We start from the raw sequence: 18084 nt of genomic DNA, 5'->3' as shown, positions 1-18084 counted from the left end.
TGCTGGCAGCCACCAGTTGAACATAAATCTTCTCCCACTTGGATAACCCAGTATGGTTCAGAGGGAATCTCAGTTTTTGGACAAAAGGAAAAGTATACTAGTCTCCTGAGTGTTGTTGAGAAAAGCCTGAAAAATTTGAGTTTCAGAGGTCCAAATCAAGAAAGCAAGCAACCAAAATGAAATAAAACACATGTTATTTTTTACACTTTATTGTAAATTTTGGGGACTCAATGCCAGCAGTGTTAAAGCTGCACTGTCTGGGCCAACAGCTGGGAGGGGACATCAGCCACTGGGACTTCTGGCACCTTGGCTGATGTGTCAGCAGGCAGGTGTCACAGGGTCCAGGGATGTTCCTTCAGGGAGAGCCTCAGCCCACTGTCTGAGGCAGCGGTGCAGAAAAGGGGCGGCAGGAAGAACCAGCGTTGCCATGCCAGGCTGCTCTCCTCCCCCCAGCCCCCTTGGCTATCCACCCACCCATCCATCCACCTGTCCATCCACCCATCCATCCACTCGTCCACCCGTCCGTCCATCCACCCGTCTGTCCCTTTTCATTGCCTGCCAGCCAGCCAGGTGGAATTTTTTTTTTCCAACAGCTCTTCTCTTTTCCTGCAAGGTGACCTGACGGCACAGATGTGCAAGCCACCATCGCTCTGGTTGTGTCCCCTGATCCGAGGGACGCCGTTTGATGCCCTCTCACTTGCAGCCCAGCTTGCCAAACCTCTGGGCGCTCGCAGCTCGGGGCAGACACCCTCGGCGCTGCTCAGGAGAGCCTGCGTTCCCTCAGACGAGTCCTCCACCATTTACTTCCCTTATTTCACGCTCCGGCGGCCGGCCCCCCCGCAGCGGGCAGGGCGGCGCACAGCCGGCTGCCCCGCCAGCACCCGGGCAGGGACGCGGGGCCTGGCCCCGGGCAGCCGCTCAGGCCGCAGGTGGCCGCGCCGGCAGCGCTGGCGGGCGATCGGCCGGCCCGGGGCGCTCGGGGCCCTTCCCCTCTCCCCCCCTGGAGCGGCCTCTCGGCGCCTTTTTCCGCTGAGCCCCAGACCCCCCTGGGCCGGGTGAGGAGCCGCTGCTGCTGCCCGGACGCTGGTTAAGCGACTGCCGGGGCTGCGCGCCAGGGGAGGGCGGCGGGTCCCTCGGGAGGGAGGCAGTGAGCGCCGCCGCCCCCCGGCTCCCCGCAGCCGGGAGTTCGTCCTGCTACAGCCCTCAAACTTCCCACCGGCCCTGAGGCTTCGTAGTTAACCCTTGCGGAAGCCGCTGAGGGGTTTCTGGAGCGGGCCGAGGAGGGGGATCAGAACCGCCGCGGCCGTCCCCGTCCCCCCTACCGGCTTCCCCTCCTCAAGAACGGCGCCGTTCGCTCCTGGCAACCGCCTCGGGTCCGCGGCCCGGCCGGCGCCTGCCCCTTTAAATGGCGGCCGCGGCCCCGCCGTGGCAGTTAGCGGGCGCCGCGCCGCCCTCGCCCCCCTCCATGGTAAGCGTCGCGGTCAGCGCGCTCCCCGCCGGCCCTCGCCCGCCCCTCCGGCCGGCTCCATGCCCCCGGCCGCTGCCCCGCCGCGGCCCGCCGCCGCGCTGTCCCCCGGGCGAGCCGGCCGGCGGCGGGCTGGGCAGGTAGGTGCGGAGGGCGGGAGCCCCGCGCCTTCCCCCGGGGGACGGGACGGGCGGGCCGAGGCTGCGGGGCTGCCCCCGCGGGTAGCGCCGGGAAGCGCCGCCCGGGGGTGCGGGGCCGCCGCGCTCCGCTCCGCCGCCGCCACCACCGCCCACCTCCCGGAAAGTTTTTGGGGCGAGGCGGGCGGGGGCGGCGGCGGCCCTCGGGGCCCGCGGAGAGCCGGTGCCGTGGGCCCCCGGTAAGGAGGCGCGGCGGCGGGCGTCCCGCGGGGTTGCTGCGGCCCCCGGAGGGAGGGTCTGGGCTCCGGGGGGCCGGGAGCCGCCGGGGGAGAGACCGGGCCGCGCTGCGGGGCAGCACTCGGGGTTGCTGTGGCAGCCGCCGCGCTCCGGCGGTGGGGGGGGGGGGTCGGGAGCGGCACCCCCGTGGCGTTTGCGGGTCTGTGCGGGCAGGCGGGGTGCGGGGCTCGGGGAGGCCGTGTGTTCGCGGAGAGCCGCCGCAGGGCAGCCCTGCGCCCGCGCCACGTAGCCTGGGGTGCCTCTGCCCTCCCCCCCGGCGCGGACCCGGCCTGGGCCGCGGGCCGGGCGGGGTGCGGGGGAGCGCCGGCGGGGTGTGCGCAGCCCCGTCCGGCCGTGGGCCTGTGTGAGTGCGCCAACGTCGGCTTGGTTTTGAGTCGGTTTAGTCTGGAAATTTCGGTCTCGAAACCCGCTTTTGTCTCTTACGGATGGATCCGGTAGTACCGCCGGTGTCAGCTCTTGGTTAGGGCCCCGGACGGGTTTGGTGCCCGTTTGCTAGGTGGCTTGGGGCAGGTGTCTTGCTGTGGCTCGGTTTCCCTCTGTGGAGACAGACGGACTTCCCAAGTGAATATTGCTATCGAGGGAGAGTGCTGTGGACAACAGCTTATCTTTAAAACAAGTGATGCAAATAGACCTATTCGCTTCGGAAGTGTTGCGCTTTTATTTATGTATTTCAAAATGCACAATTGACAGCGCAGCTAATATTACGTAGAAATATTTGATGTATCTGTATTATAATAATCTGTGTCAGTCCTCTGGTACATGCTGCACCTCCATGACCTTTCTCAAGTTTTGAAAGGTCCCGCAGATTCTAGAGACGTGCTGCATGTCCTGCACTGAACGTCTCATGTCAGTGTTACTCCAGCTCTAAATGCCTGCGCGGCTTTGATGTGCAAGTTGAGGGGCTGCTGTGGAAGTAAAATACTCTGATAAAAATGTAAGTGATAACTAAATATAGTATACTCTGTAAAAAATGTAAAATGAATGAAAAGACTGTCAGTGGGAAGTGTTTCCATGCCACTCACCTCGGTGAAACTAGCATGTCAAGTTTCATTTAATATATAGTTCTTAAATGGATTAACCATCATCTTATTTCACCTTTCTCCTCCATTGTTGAATTGCATACCTTGCTTCTGTGTTCACAGGAAGTTCATGAAGTGGATCATGGTCTTATTAGCCAGCTACTTGCTGATTCAGAGGAGACTCTTGGTTCGTGCACAGAGAAAATGCAGGGTCCTGCTCAGTATAGCTGGAGTACTGACTGGAGCTTTTGGGTAATGAGTTTTATCTTTCTTCTAACTTGTGTTATATTTATAAATATGTATGTCTTAATTTATATATGTGTGTGTATGTACTAGCTGCATATGCCCGGTTCTCGTGTTGCTTTGTAGTCATGAATTAGTAAAGTGCTCCCCACCCATGTAGTGGGGTAGGTAATTTTATCATTATCAGCTTACTAAAGTGTAAGCTGAGACTGAGAGGGGGTGAAATTTTTACCTGATGTCAAGTATCAAGTTAGTGACAGGCCTTCTGGCTTCTGTGCCCAGTCCTGTTGTCTCCCAGTTCCTTGCATGGTTTGTTAACCTATCCACTGTTGATGCTTTTTAACAGTAAGGGCTGAGTTTTGATTCTCAGTTTTGTGTGGTTCTTCTGATGTGCTTTCCTAGTGCCTTGTGTTTTGTCAAGTAAACACATTTGTTTTCCACAAGAGTAAATAAGTTTCTTTTTTTCCGTGTAAGGAATGGGATTTGTGAATAAGAAGGGCAGAAAGGCGAGGTTTAATTTTGTTCTCTCCAGAGAGATGTTCCACTGAAAGTGGAGGGTGTAATAATAAATGCTGGTTTTAATACTTTTATTATGCCCTTGATGGGTTTTTCTTCCCCTCCCCTCACCTCCCCTCCCAATGCCGTGAGAGAGGGTAAACTTAGAGCTGTAGTCTTAGAGCATATATTGTGCTATTAGTTTGGTGGCTGGTGTTAGATTGGGAAGGGGAACACTAGCGCGTGCAGCCACAGGCAGGGTAAGACCTTATCTCATGAGAGACTTGGATTCCCTTCCTCACAGCTCTGACAGTCTGACTCGGGTTCTGTGTCAGGTGGCCTCAGTAAATTGGCATGCTTCAGCTTTTGCATAGGAACATCATTAGGACTATCGTGTCTTTGTCCTGATGAGGTCACCAGTGTCTTCATTGTGCTCACCAGATGAAAGATTAAGTAACTAGCAAAGGCTATAGGGAATCTGGCTGAGCTGTGAGCAGAACTGGGGGGGGTCAGATTTCCCAACTCCTTATTTATAAGTTTAACTTGTATGTCTTTTCATCTCTCCTGTGCAAGCTAAGCAGATGTCCTGAGGGTCAGAACACTGATTTTGCATCTCAGGCCTTAGCATAAACTTTCCTCAAAATGCATGTGTACTCTTAAAGTGAGCGACGCTAGCCTGGAGCCAATGGCAGTGGGATGGGCCAAATGAATCCCGGCAGGTTGTAGAATTGTGTTGATAGAGAGCGACTACTCGGATTGTTGTCCACTGTTCCTACAGTGACTAAGACTATACAGGGTGGTTTTGCCTGTGCCCAGCTGTATCTCTGTACTTGAATCGATAGATAGCAAGTCATGCTGTGCAGACATCGTTACTGCCAGCTATGCTCTTGTTAGATGGCAAATCAGATTGTGTAAACTAACTCTTGATTATTTGTATACAACAGTTAATGCAGTTGATGGTATATGTGAGGAAGAAACCTGTTTAGGTCTTGGGATCAGTTTGTTGGACTTTCATTTAGCAGCTCAGTCTTTCCTTGATGAGCTTGGCAATCTAAAAGTCAGTAAAATATAATATATGAAGAAGATAAGTGTGCAGTAGGCTTTGCATTTTTATGTTTGAGAGCTGTGCCAAAGGCTAGAAGTTTCTTTGAACAGAGCTGTAGGGGTGTATGATGCAGGGTTTTGTGCATCCTCAGAGCTACTTTCTGCCTGTAGTGTAACACGTGCTGGTAATTTCAGGGCAATGAGATCCTTCAGTGCAGCGTTGGCTGCTAAAAGTGTGAGGTGTTGCCTAGTATGATTAAATGGTTGCCTTCTGTCTATGGTTTGTACTCCAAGACCTCAGTATTTGTTTGAAGTTGGTGTTTATCTAGTTCTGCAAATATGACCTTGCAGTTAAAACAAAGGAACTGTGTAAATATTCACCTCTTGTAAGATAGCGCTGTGGCTTGTAAAATTCTAGCAGTACCGTTTGTCACTGATTAGTTTTTAAAACATCTACTGATCTCATTATAGGAGGATGTGGTACTCGCTTTCTCACGCTTAAGGGGACCAAACTTAGAGGTAGTGAGAGGCAGGAAGTCACAAGTTCAAGGCAAAAATTAAGATCTTCTAATTTTAAAATGTTGTCATTGGCATCTTTCCCTGTTCTTCCCTGCCTTTCTAGACAGAAAACGTGTTTTAATAACTTGCACGGTTGATGATCAGCTGCTGACTATATAAACAAATCATTAAAACTCCCTAAATACTGAGTCATAGTAAATGTGTAGGTGATAACACAGAAGGCAGCTTGTTGTAGTGTGTGCAAAGCATGTGTCACTAACATTTGACAAAGGGTGATCTTTGTGTCCTGTGGCAGGTGTGGATTTGTTGTTAGGCTCATGCCTACTCTTAAGTCAGTAGAATAAAGAATTGCTACAACAGCATGACTAGCCTGCGGTAGCATCCAGGGATCAGCTCTGCTGCCTGGGTTATTAGCTTTGAGAGGCTGCATGTTTCTGGTCACTTTGGTTTGCTCCAAGGATTGGTTTCTTCTAAGTATGTACACCTGCTTCTCTGATGATGGAAACAAAATGTGGATGTTAGAGCCCAACTGGTTTGACTTCAATTTTTCATGGATTTGAGTGGGAGTAGGCAATTGTGCCATGCCTCTAGAAGTCAGGCCAGGTATCATGAATGCTCAATAGGTGCTGTGAGCACATGTAATTAGCAGCAAGCTAGGGTTGGGAGCCTCTGGCATATCATCTCTTTCCTGGCAGTGGTGAGAAGGAAAGGTAGCAGAAAAAACAGCAGGGAAGAAAGAAAAGAAGAGAATCCTACCTACTATGCATAATTTTTCCCCATCTCTCCAAAAAAATAATACTTTGGATAGCTTTATTGAAAAAAAAATTGAGAAAGAATTCATTTTCTGTGCTACTGTAAGCAATTCTTAAACTGGTGGTGTTACTAACTGCTGTTTTTAAGGTGGGTGGTAGTTGGGGGGTGTTTTTTGGTTGGGTTTGGTGTTTTTTTGAAGATTCTTTTCTGAAGGTGGACAAAGCTAGACTTTTTTCCTCCTCCAGTGAGGTTATAGAAAACTTGCTTGCAAACTTAATCTCAGGGCTTTCCCTCTTTACTGGAACCTGCGAAGCCTGCATTTACTTTTAAATGGTTCTCGTTTTGGCAACTGCAAATAGAAGTGCTGAAAGTCAGAGATGCATTGGAAATTAAGTGGCATCTGGAAGCTGTACCTCAAGATTCTGAATTCACTTTTTATCCTTCTTATGCTATTCATACTGAAATATAATTCAATTTAATATCCTTGGGAGAAGAAACCTGTGAAAGTCTTAAGTGTTCTACTGTAATGAAGAAGGTAAAGGTGAATGAGAAAGCTAATGAAAAGGATCCTTGCATCAAAAATGAGGGTCTTCTGTCTGGGGACTCTAGTTTCTATTAAAAAACAGTCAAAGAAAGTTCATGTATGTCTACAATAAGAAGAATGCCTGTGGAAAGAAAGAACAAAAAAGTAAAAGTAAGTCCTTCCCTTGCAGTAAAAAGGTAGGTGGAAAGAGTTGAAATCAATTGAGCATCTCTCAGAAAATGGCTTTTGTCTGGGAGGCTTGTTTAAGAATTTGGAAATACGAGGCACCAAGGAGGTGCTGGGGAAAAAAATAAGAGGCTCTAAAAAAGCCAATTTGATTGCGAGGTAGTATCAGTTTAAAGTTGGTCAGTGTGGAGGAATAGAACAGCAGAAGCAAACAAGTGATACAGTGAAAAGTGAAAATAAGCCTTTTCTCATAATACAAGAACAAGTGAGGTTGCACAAGATTTAGAAAAGGGTGTTTAATTTTTACAAACATGGATTTGGTTTCTATGAGAAAGAGCGAGTCTGTGGGAGCGTGTGAGAATACGTGTGCCAAGAATACGATAAGCATATATGACTCAAACCTGCACAGAAGGGATGCAGATATACGCTACAGCTTCGTAAATAACTTCGTAAATAACTTACTGCAGCACAGATACAAGCTGACGTATTTTGGGGCATGAGACTAGTAAGGGTTAGATTAAGTATTTCTTGCATCTATAATTCTTTGAATGTGCCTTCCACCTTTCTCTGAAGACCTCTGTTCACTCTGGGAATGTTTACTAGGCTTGTAAAATCTGTAACTATGTTTTGGTAGGCTGGGATTTAAGGCCTTATGACAGCTGCTTCATGTCCTGTATTGTGTATGTGATACATTACTTTTGATGAAAGCTTTTCTCCTCTGTGCCTCCAAATGCCTGGGTTGTGAAGGAGAGATGACATGGCCTGTGACATCAGAGGAGGATTTTTATCCTCCTTTTTATTTGCTGGTGCAAAGTAGTCTAAGGAGGATGAGGACTGGATAAATGCTGTAGGTCTCCAAAGAGAATAAAAATCTGAAACACACTTGGGCTGTTTTTTTCTGAAACGTCAGTACAAATACTTTTCGCTGTGCTTGTATTTATTTATGACCTATCTGGAACCTCTAGGATAGATGCCTGTTTTTTAGCCCTGTGATAGCACTGTTATACAGATGCAGTGTTTTAAAATGGTAGAAGAAGATGAACTATATAGTTCTGACTAATCCTTGAATGTGGCTGATTAGGCTAAAGTTTTTCTCACTTCTTTTCACCCTGGGAATCTCTTTACTGCTGTTGATGCAGCTCCAAACTGAGCAGATCTGACTGCCATCAAGTTTCAACCTGTTCTGAACAAAGACTGGCAGTTGGTGCTGTCTAAATCAGCTTTTCCCAGCTGCAGCAGCAGGAAGCTCTAATATAATGTGACTTATTGCAGACATCTGAAGAATTAGTCTAGAACCTGAGGATGAAGTGTTACAGATCAGGAAGAAAATACTTCAGATTCATGTGATTTACTTTTTTTTTTTTTAAGTCACTGGGAGCAAAGCCATTAGAAATGCAATATAGTTCAGAAAATCAGCATGGAGTTGGCTGAATGATGATACCCTTTGAATCAGAGGACAGTTTGTGGCTTGTGGAATGAAAGGTTTAAAAGGCAGCTCCAGGAGATGCAAGTAAGCTTTTTTGGGGTTGGTGTGTGTGTGTGTCTTTGTGGTTTGGTTTCAGCTTTGTTCAGCATTTCTGCATAACAAGCACTGTTTTTCAAGTCTGCTACAGGTGGGCTACTTGCATCCCTTTGGAGGGAAAGATGGCAGGTAACCGAAACTGTATCGGATGTGATTGCTTAAAGTCATTAGTGGCAACTGGGAGTAGAAAATTCTCCAGGAGGTACTTAAGGAAAAAATAATCAAAATCTGAGATCTTTTGTTGAGGTTTAGGTGATTTGGGACATGCTTACCTATAAAAAAACATAAGAGCATTCTAGATAAGCATATGGCTTTTCAGCTAATGACAGCTCTGGAAGTTATATTTTGTGTCATCCTATGTAGCAGATGGTTGTGCACTAATGGAGTTATGTCAAGATTACGTGGTGATATTGGCAGCATTTTAGAAATTAGGTGGAGTAAGGTGTTTTGTTTTTGTTTTTTTTAACGTAGTCCTTCTTTATTGAAGTTGCTTGCAGAGTCAGTAAAGTCTACACTTGAGATATTTGCATATTTGTTACTGCAACCCCCTAAATACCTGACGGAAATGACAGATGATGTCATTCAGGACTTTGGCCTGCTCATATGAACTCTCAGCTTCAATCTGTGTTTTTTTGCTGTACCTGTTCAGAATGAGTGGAGGTATGTGATCGTGAGCTGTAGTGTATGTGGCTCCTATCAGCTAGTACTGATACGTGTCTCCCAATAGCTAACGCTTTGCATTCTATTTTAATATAAAATTGAAGAAAAATTATGTATGGTCTGTGTTTGCTGAGAACGGTTCAATCAAATCTGGTAGCAGCTTTTGATAAATAAATGACTAAGAGCAAAATCTGCATTTTCTTTTCTAAGGTAGAAGAGATCAAATTAGGAACAACTGTTTTGGGGCAATTGCTTAGTGAGTGCTATTTTCCATGTAATTTCAAGTACAGTAGGGCTACCGGCAGGCTTAACGAGATGGCAAGTGTAATTATACCAAAACAGTTCATGTACTTGGCTACAGTAACTACTGTTAACTACGTAACTACTGTTGTAGTTTGTTTAATATGCTCCTTCAGGTTGTCATTGTAGTCCTGATCCAAAGTATTTATGTATCCTTCTATGAGTTGCTGGAAAGTAAATGACGCCAAGAGGAGTTACTACCAAGATGACTGATTGTTTCCTTTATGACCTCTTTTTCTGACCAATATTTGGGGACTGTTACTAATCTTAGATACGAATCAGAGATGCCAGAGTCCAATTGTGGCAAAGTAAGGAAGAAAAAGTGCAACTGAAGTATGTAATTCTTTTGCTTCTTGTTTGGTTACTTTTTTTGTGTTAAGTAATCTTGGTGGGACTTTGGTAGGTAAGGAAGACAGATGTTCAGAAGTAATGTCTTTACTGTATGAGGTGCCCCTGCGTGCCTCCCCCCTCCCCCCCCTGCTTCCCCCCAAAAAACAATCAACACCCCAAACAAAACAAAACCCAAAACATCTGGATATTTTTCCTCCTGTTTAAGTGGATCAAGTGAGTGTAAAGACAGGCAGTTTGACTTTTTTTCATTACTTAGGCAGCCTGCAGTGAAAGATCAGGTGAAGGAACAGATGTTGTTAACAAATAACATTGGCTAATTGTTTCACACACATGCTGTAGGAACAAATAAGAGTCAGATGAAACTGCTGTTTGGAAAGGAATGTGTTTTTTATCCAAAAGGAAATCATCTTGGCTGAGCTTTTAATTGCTATTGCATCATATTGGTTAGCTGTTGAAACCTGGACAACATAGTTACAGGACTGGAAATTAAACTGGGGAGTGGACAGATTGTCTGAGCTGAAGGATAACTTTGTGCTGGGAGGGTGACAAACTCACTTCAATTACACAGTGTTAAAATAGTAACTGGAGAGTTCATACAAACACACTTGGTTTATTTATATTAAGTTTGTTTTAGAACTTGATGTGTCACAGGGGTTTTTTGTTGCTTTTTTGTGCTTTGAAGTCAGGAAAGTAGGTACAGAATCACAGTTTTTAAATGAAAAGGAGCTAGGCTTTTCTAAAACTTAAACTTAAAACTCTTACGAACTTGGCTTTGCTAGTGTCTTGGGGAGGCAGCAAGAAGCAGGGTCTCTGGCAGAGGCATTATAGGCATAATTTTAGTACCAGATCCAAAGAAATTATTGCCAGCTATGGATGGTATTGATGAGAATGCTGAGTAAGTCTGAGACTGGAGCATCTTGCCTCCTGGAAGCTAAAAGCACCTCAGTTTCCAGTTGAGAGTTGGGGAAGATGTTGGTTGGTGGAAGTGTCAAGATCTCTTGAATTTTTTGCTTAACCTTCTCATTTTAAATTTAATTTCAGTTTCAAATATAATTAATTACATCTACCAAGTACCTCTTGAGTTTGGATGAAACAAACATTTATCAGCCTTATTGCTAATTGCAAATGTCCACACTCAGGTTTTTAATCGGCTGTAGATGGTGTTATAAACAGGAAATGCATTTAAATCACTCATCCTCATGCTGCTTCGGAGGCCTGAGTCACACTGGTACCCAGGCTTTGGCAGCACCTTTCGATGATCCCGCTGAGTCCTCTTACTGTCTTTCTGATGGCAAGAAATCGCCAGTGAATATTTTTCTGTATGGATTTGCCTCCCAAGATCTTGCTGCTCTTTCAGAGAATCTTCACAGAGAAGATTCCCTGTGATGTGTCCTAGCTTTGCTTTGGGAAGGCAGAAGAGTTGCCTCGTTTTTCTGGTGAAACCAGTTCCTGATATTTACATATGTAGCTGATCTTGACAACAGAACTGTGGGCCATCCAAAGCCACCACCCAGCTAAGTGTGCACAGACAACTGCTTAGTGCTAGTGAGCAGCTGTGGCTGGCAAAATGACTGTAAATATAGTCTCATTGGGTTTGACTATCTTCTCCTTTCAAGCATTTGGATATAATCAGTGATTAAAAAGACTTGAGATGCTTTTTTCTGCTGCTTCTCTCTGCTTCCTTAGTAGGGCTGTGCTAGGAGAGAGAGGGATCTCTCTTCCCTACTGCTGAGCGAGTAATTAGCTCCACATTCAGCCAGGTGCCCAAGGGGATCTGACTTGTGTGGGTGAGGTGGATGCACTGTGGAGACACCTGCCTCTTCTCTTACAGCTCTGAAACCTTGTGTGTGTTTTGATGGCTTCTAGGGGATGCAGTCTTGCAGCTGGGGATGGGTGGGTGATGCCAAGCAGCAAAGAGGGACTCCACAGCCCCTCACTGCTGTCGTGGCTCGTGGTCTGTGCAGGGTGAAGCTCCTAAGCAGTCTGCTGTTCCCTCTGCAGTCTTTCTCGTGTCCAGAACAGCCTCTTACACAAACGGCAGCCAGAGCCTGACTTCACGTGGTTACTCGCAGAAATGTAGCAGCCTGGGTCTAGGTAAGGCAGATGGAAAGGGACAGACAGCACAAAGAAAACTGAAGGGATGTACGCCTGCTGTTTGCCTTTCAGAGCTGGTGGAGGAGGTGGGCGGTAGCATACTGATTGATTTTTTGGGAGCTTGGGTGTGCATGAAACATGTGCTGATCTCCTCCCCTCCTGCTCTGGAGCTCAGATTGAGGAGTTTTCTTAGCAAGGGCTTGACTTATAAAGTAATGGCCAAGTCTTGTGTGAAAGTAGACTTGGGTCCACCGAGTTACCAGCTGTAGATGTACTCTGCCTTTAAGACTGGTGCATGGGCTGCACCCTTCTTCAGTGATGCGGAGGAGGAGCACTGGGCACAGAGTGCTCCCTTCCAAGCTGGTGTTTCCCTGGTGATGGTACTTTCCTCTGCAGTCCCCTTTGGGACTTTTGTGAACTTGAAATGACCTATGCTGTTGCAGCCAGCCTCCCAAAATCCGTGTAGATGATAGTGACTTTAGAGTGGAGCTGGGCAGCTCTCATGACCCCTGCCCGCCCCCCCCCCCCGGTTTTCTTTGAACTGCATGCAGAACATGCCGCAATGTTTGAGTGCGTGTTCTGCCAGGCTAGTGTGTTTCAGCCTGTTTTCCACACTGGCGTGCAAGCAGAGGCTGGCAGAACACTAGCTAGCTCTTCTGGATGGTGTCCAGCACCGGCTCTGAGCAAGTGGGTGAGCGGGGGGGGGAGCCAGAGGGGCTGCCTGAGTGTTGGCCAGGGATTTGCATGGGTTGGAACAGGCTGTAGGCAGCTAGAGAAGGAGGGATGTGTAGGGGGTGTGTGTCTTCTGACTTTACGTTAGTTTCGTGCCTCTGTCAGTTTTATTTCTGAAATGGAGCATATGCTTTGCTCCTTATTGTACATGTCAAACTTGAGACTTTTATATCCAAATCAGAGCTGTTATGAAAGTACATTGGCTTCACCATTTAAAAATGCTTTAGAACACTTACTTGCAGAAAGAAAGTACCGAGTATTACAAAGCAGTTGCTTCAGAATAAGCAGGGCATATTCTGAGTCCAAACTATTTTTTTTTTTTTCCTAGGGAGAAGTCTATAATACTACTAATGACAAGAGGTTTTCTTACAATTGATAAGGTTATCAGCTGACTTTCCCAAGGACCTTGTTGGAATAGCTTCAGCTGAACTTTATTTCAATGAAATTTAATGGCTTGTGAAATTCAGCTAATTCTGGTGGGATCTTGAAGGAGAAACTTGGGAGAGTTCCTCATGTGTTCTAACTGAAATACTTACCTACGATATTCTTCCATATCTTTTCTATTTTCTATTGTGTTTTTTTTCCCTAAAGAACATGGAAAAAGTATCTTTTAACTGGCTTTTCAACTTGACGTTCTCTGAAGAAATACCTTTACATCTTTCAACTTTTAAAATGTTAAGTCTTTGAGTTTTCTGCTTGGGAAGGAAGCCAAATTTAAAAATTCTTCACAAAAAATGATATTTTGTTCTATTTCTAATTATATAACCTGATGCTAGCAGCATAGTTCCCAGTAATTCATATGATGCTAAATTTTCTCGTCTGTCAAAAATCATAATTATGGCAGCTTTGGTTGTGGATTTTGTAGGCAGTTTTCCAAGCCATGAGCCAACATGAAGGACTCTTATCTTTAGCCTTGTTTATGGGATCTCATGGGATTTAAAAACAACTCCATAAAACCATCAAAAAACCAAAATCCTAGAAAATACAGTAGCTCAAGTACTTGTTCATCACCTGTATTTCAGTATCCCTTCCTTGAAATTCTACATGCTGTATTTCCAACAGAAGAAATAGTTGCACCAAAATTCTTACTGGATGCCACTCAGCCAGTACACAGATGCCTCTGGAGGAGAACTGCCATTGGTTTCTTTTCTGCTCAGTCACTAAAAAAATGTTAAAATCTGTTTCTCCTTCAGCCTCGGCAAATAAGAGGGGGGCTGGGCCACAGAAGGGGACATAATGACCCCAGTGCACAGCCCTGTGCCAGCCAGTAGCCCACTGGAAGAGTGCCCTGTGCTCATGAGACTCCCCTCTCCAGAGAAGTTAAGGGTGAATGAAGAAGAGCATTTAATGAATGTAAGTAAAATAGTCCTGGCTCCTTAAACTCTTCCTGCTCACTCCCACTGTGGCTATGAGTTTGTTTCTGTTTCCTTGAGAGCATGGGAACTTTTGGAAGGCAGGCTCCTGGGGAATATGATAGCTGAGCCAACCCTGGCAACAGTTGTTTGTTTTTCTTTCTCTTCTTTTATTGCTTAACATGCCTTATATGACCTATGAATTAAATGCAACTAAATGTGGGGATAATCGGGTGTGATAAATACCTCCTTATTTAAAAAAATAACAACCAACCAGAAGTGGACACTCTGTACACATCCAATCCCAAGGTGCACGATGTACTGTACACAGCACAGAAGTCACCTTAGGTAAGGTGGTGTTGCCCTTCAGGTCCTGTGAGTGGTTCTTTCCCTGTGCAAGTTTAATGTTTTTGTGCTTCAAGAGAAAGGGAAGAACAGTAAGTTACTGCTAGTAAAGCTTATGACTACTTAATAATTGAAATTTATTTTTTAAACCCAAATTCTTCTGTGATTCTGTCAAGGTATGGTTAGTGAAAAATAGATCACTGTAACAGTGGATTCAGACTGTTTGCTTGTGACAGAGTAAACAGAACAAGTCTGACACTTTCAAAATACATCCTCCTGCTTGTTTTCAGAAAAATGGAAAACTGTGCCCTAGAACTCTGAAAAACAGAAGGGAGACTGGTAGTCGTGTGGACGAGAGCTTCCACTGTGATTCGGTGCCTAAAAGCAAATGTGAGTCGGATTTATGTGTTTGCAGTGACTTCTGCAACGCTACATCTAGCTCTCAAGAAGCACACTGAAAATAGGAGGAGATTCAGAAGAGCCACGAGAATAAGTCTGAAAAATCTTTTTGCTAATAGACTTGAAACTTAATCTTTACCCCAAAAGAAGATGTGGGGTAACTTGCTCACAATCCAAAAATAATTCACAAAGATATGATTAACCAGCAGACCACTAGAAGAGCTCTCCATAGCTGGGATGGATTTTTTTCCATCGGGGTGACTCTTAAATTATGATGATTTTTTTTTTTTTCTTTCCCAAAGGGAATTTTTATCATTGCGGCTCTAGTTTCGAAGCAGGAGCTAAATTGCAGGATAGCTGCGGTTTGTGTGTTACAGATTAGATTTAGATGGACAATAATGAACTTTTCTGGACTGAAGAAATGGCTGCAGTGGAATCAACTTTTCTGTGATGGAAAGGCTTGTCAGACTTGGCACGTTTGGCAGGTAGCCTCAGCAGAGGGACTGCCATCTCTGTGCCATGGGAGTTGTTCTTGCCTTTTAGATAAGTCCGCCTGAATCTGTTTTGGAGTATGTGGAGTCTTAAGTCAGCCTGCCTTACGCGGCTAAATAAGGCTTTTGTTTAGGGCTGTTAACTTCGCACTCTCCTAGCCTAGTGAGGCTTTAGACTCACTGAAAGTGGGATGTTGGTATGTTCTATTTGTTTTGTTCTTTCATTTATTTATTCTTCTTTCTCCCTTGCCAGATAAGTTTCAAGAGTACATGTAGTGTTTTTGTATAAAATCAAACTCCTCTCTGTGTGATGTTCTTCTGGAGGCTGTTTTCTTTTTCTTCTGATGCGAAGAAGGATTTTAGAGGGGAGAAGACAATGCATTCCTTGGTAGAAATGCAGCATTTTTTTGCCTGGATATTTAATGTTTGCTTTAATGTGTTAGTGTAGGATTAAGTACTTTAATCTTAACATTATTAATATCTCCAAATTTGGTTTTGACTATGTGTAGAAACTTCATAGGAAAGTACAGGCCACGCTCTTCTGCCTTTGGAGAATAGCACATCAAGTGGTCTTTAAGTGGGGTGTAGAGGTAGTGGTACGGATTTGCTTGCTTGTAGACAGAGGAGCAAAGCCATGTGTCTTAATTGGCCATATTTTGATAGTTAAGTGAGGCTTCCAAGCATAAAAGGGGGAGTAGGTTGGGCAGCTTTCTTATGGGCTTGTTTGATTTTGGGACCCCAGGCACTCTGTGGTAATGGGTATCAGGACTGAAGCTCAGTGGGAGGCATGTGTGCGTCTTTTAAAATGAGGTGACATCAGAACTGTGTTACTGTAGTAGTGACATCAACTTATGTGTGTTCTCAGCTGTTTGTGTTCAAGGCTACATGTCAAAACTATAGAACACAAATTGCCAGGTAATGTGATTTTTGTGGTGTCTCAAAACAAGGGCAAAACACTAACAAAGCAAATGCAAAATTATTACTGTCATTAGCAGATATTAAAAATGCACATGCTGCTTTGCTGAGGTCGATTGACTATTTGCATGCTTAGTGATATGTGTAATCAAGTAGTTATCTAATGATTAGCATTTTTGCTGTACTCCTAGGAGAAGGTGCAGCTTAATTTTCCTCTGCAGTTTGCTAGATGCCTCAAATTATTTGCAGTGTCCACACTTTAAAGATGTAAATGTGAAGGGAAGCTATTTTTTTAACAGGCTCCTATCATATAAATAACTCGGCTCAGTCCTATTTAAGTTCATATAATTTTTTTTCTGGAACATGACTTTAAATAGTTGGACTCTGGTCCATTTCTAAACAAGGTATGAGAATCACTTGGTTATGTGTCTTCAAGTAGTATCTGTTTCTTGTGTAACTGTCTTCTGTAAACTTTCTGGATGGCACTGGAGGTTTTTCTGCTTATACTATTTTACAGGTGTCTGGTATATTTTGTGGCTTCAGATAAAGAATGCTAATATGTTGTTGGCTGGACTTAATAATTTTCTTAGTGATTAAATATAGCATACCCATAAATGCCTAAGATTATTCTTGGGCAAAGTGTTTGCCTGATGACTTATAATTAAACTTAGAAATGTGGATGTGCTAAAAATGAGTTGCTGTTTAATCTCTTAAATGCCATACTACAGCCTAATTTATGCCTTTCTTCTTTTAATATTTCATGGTAAGTTTTGTAACCCATAGGTGGCAACCTGCCTCAAATGCAGGTATAATAGAATAGTGATTATCAGAGATGCTGTATTCAAAGAAATGGAAATGTCTTATTTTCATCACTTCAAGGAAACTGATAGCACCAGCAGTGTTAAAACTAGCCCTGTTGTTTCCAAAGTCCATGGAGTGATCTCTTAAACACCAAGTCATATGCCGAGTATGTATTTAAGTGAGCTATTTTTCATGCAAAGTAAGGAAAAGATAAGGTTAAAAAGTTTGTGTGCTTGCTTTTTTCTGCTGATTAGATAAGGATTCAGAACAGGCTCTTAATAATGTCCTGAGAGCTCCGTAGAAATCTACAATTAGTAAGAGGCTTTCTTATTATCTTTGTCACTCATGAAAGAGAATGCTTCTAAATGCCAGTGAGGGTTTCTGAGACAAGCTATAGCAGGTTTTATGCTACAGAAAAATCCCATTTCTAAGTAAAACTCAAAAGATCTTGAGTTTGGATTCTTGGAGCTGTTGAACTGTCAAATTCAGGCATTAATGCAAACATCTGTGATACTGTACTGTTCCTGTTCTCCTCTCCCTGATTCCTTTGTCTTGTAACGACAAAAATGCTTAACTTCAGCGTAGCTCTTATCTCTTACATACAGTGTGTTGGAGAAACCGCTTCTTTCCTTAAAAGTATGTCATCTTAAATCATGGTTTCATAAATCAGGCTTGAAGATTGTGAACTTCCTTCTGCTCTTGTGGCAGACCAGTTTTTTAATCCTCTTCTGTTAGCATTGTCATCACAAGCTCAGACTTCAGTCAGTTGAGGTATGACTGTAAACTGTACAGCCTCTAGAAGCACAGATGAAAAGTTAACTCAGATCTGTAAAGTCTACCTTTTTTCCCATGTCTCTTTCCAGAGTAATTGGAAAGAACTCAGTTTCTTCAAAGTGGTGCAGTCATTGGGTGCCCGTTTCAGATGATCAGTTAAAAGCATTTCAGGGCATGATGTGGCAAGGCCAAGGAACCGTAGCCTATCTACTTTAGTAGATGACATACTTTCCAAGAATTGTTAATTTTGTAATCTCAGAAGTAGCTGAAGGCTAACTGGAAGCATACAGCTTGGAGGACATGTCTAACATGTTGCCCTGTTAGTTGCACCTAAAGCTTTTGTGCTTACTTTTCTCAGAAGGGGAAGAGTGGACACTTTCTGCCTCACTCTCTCACTGCCTTTTTGCATTGCAATGCTCACAATATTAGCAGACAACAAATATGTACTCACCGGTGGCCAGATGTAAAGGCTTTCTTTTATTAATGGTACTAGAAGGTGACATTAACATTTTTTTTTTGTTGGAGCTGAACTGAGTCAGGGTAACATTGCCCTCTCCTGTGCTATATGCACTTAAGCACCTGACCTTGAAGTAGCACTTCATGTGTTCTAGTGACCAAAGAGCTTGATTCTCAGGTATTGGTATACGACAGACCATCATAGCATGTG

The 18084-nt window shown here is 44.5% G+C and overlaps 1 protein-coding gene across 4 annotated transcripts in view; it reads left to right on the top strand.

Annotated features, from left to right (window-relative positions):
- Positions 1-1115: 1115 nt before the first annotated feature.
- Positions 1116-18084, top strand: part of GRAMD1C (GRAM domain containing 1C) — a 53592-nt gene continuing 36623 nt past the window's right edge. The window contains exons 1-2 of one of the 4 annotated variants that reach the window (XM_055710798.1): positions 1116-1468; positions 3042-3170. In XM_055710798.1, coding sequence (XP_055566773.1) covers positions 1406-1468; positions 3042-3170 — 192 coding nt within the window. In that variant the 5' untranslated portion in view covers positions 1116-1405. The other 3 variants (XM_055710797.1, XM_055710796.1, XM_027816973.2) reach the window with 3 other exon arrangements.

Source organism: Falco cherrug, chromosome 5, assembly GCF_023634085.1.
Source record: "Falco cherrug isolate bFalChe1 chromosome 5, bFalChe1.pri, whole genome shotgun sequence".
NCBI lineage: Eukaryota > Metazoa > Chordata > Aves > Falconiformes > Falconidae > Falco > Falco cherrug.
Note: the sequence above shows the minus strand (reverse complement) of the source record. Positions and strands in the feature narration are given on the sequence as shown.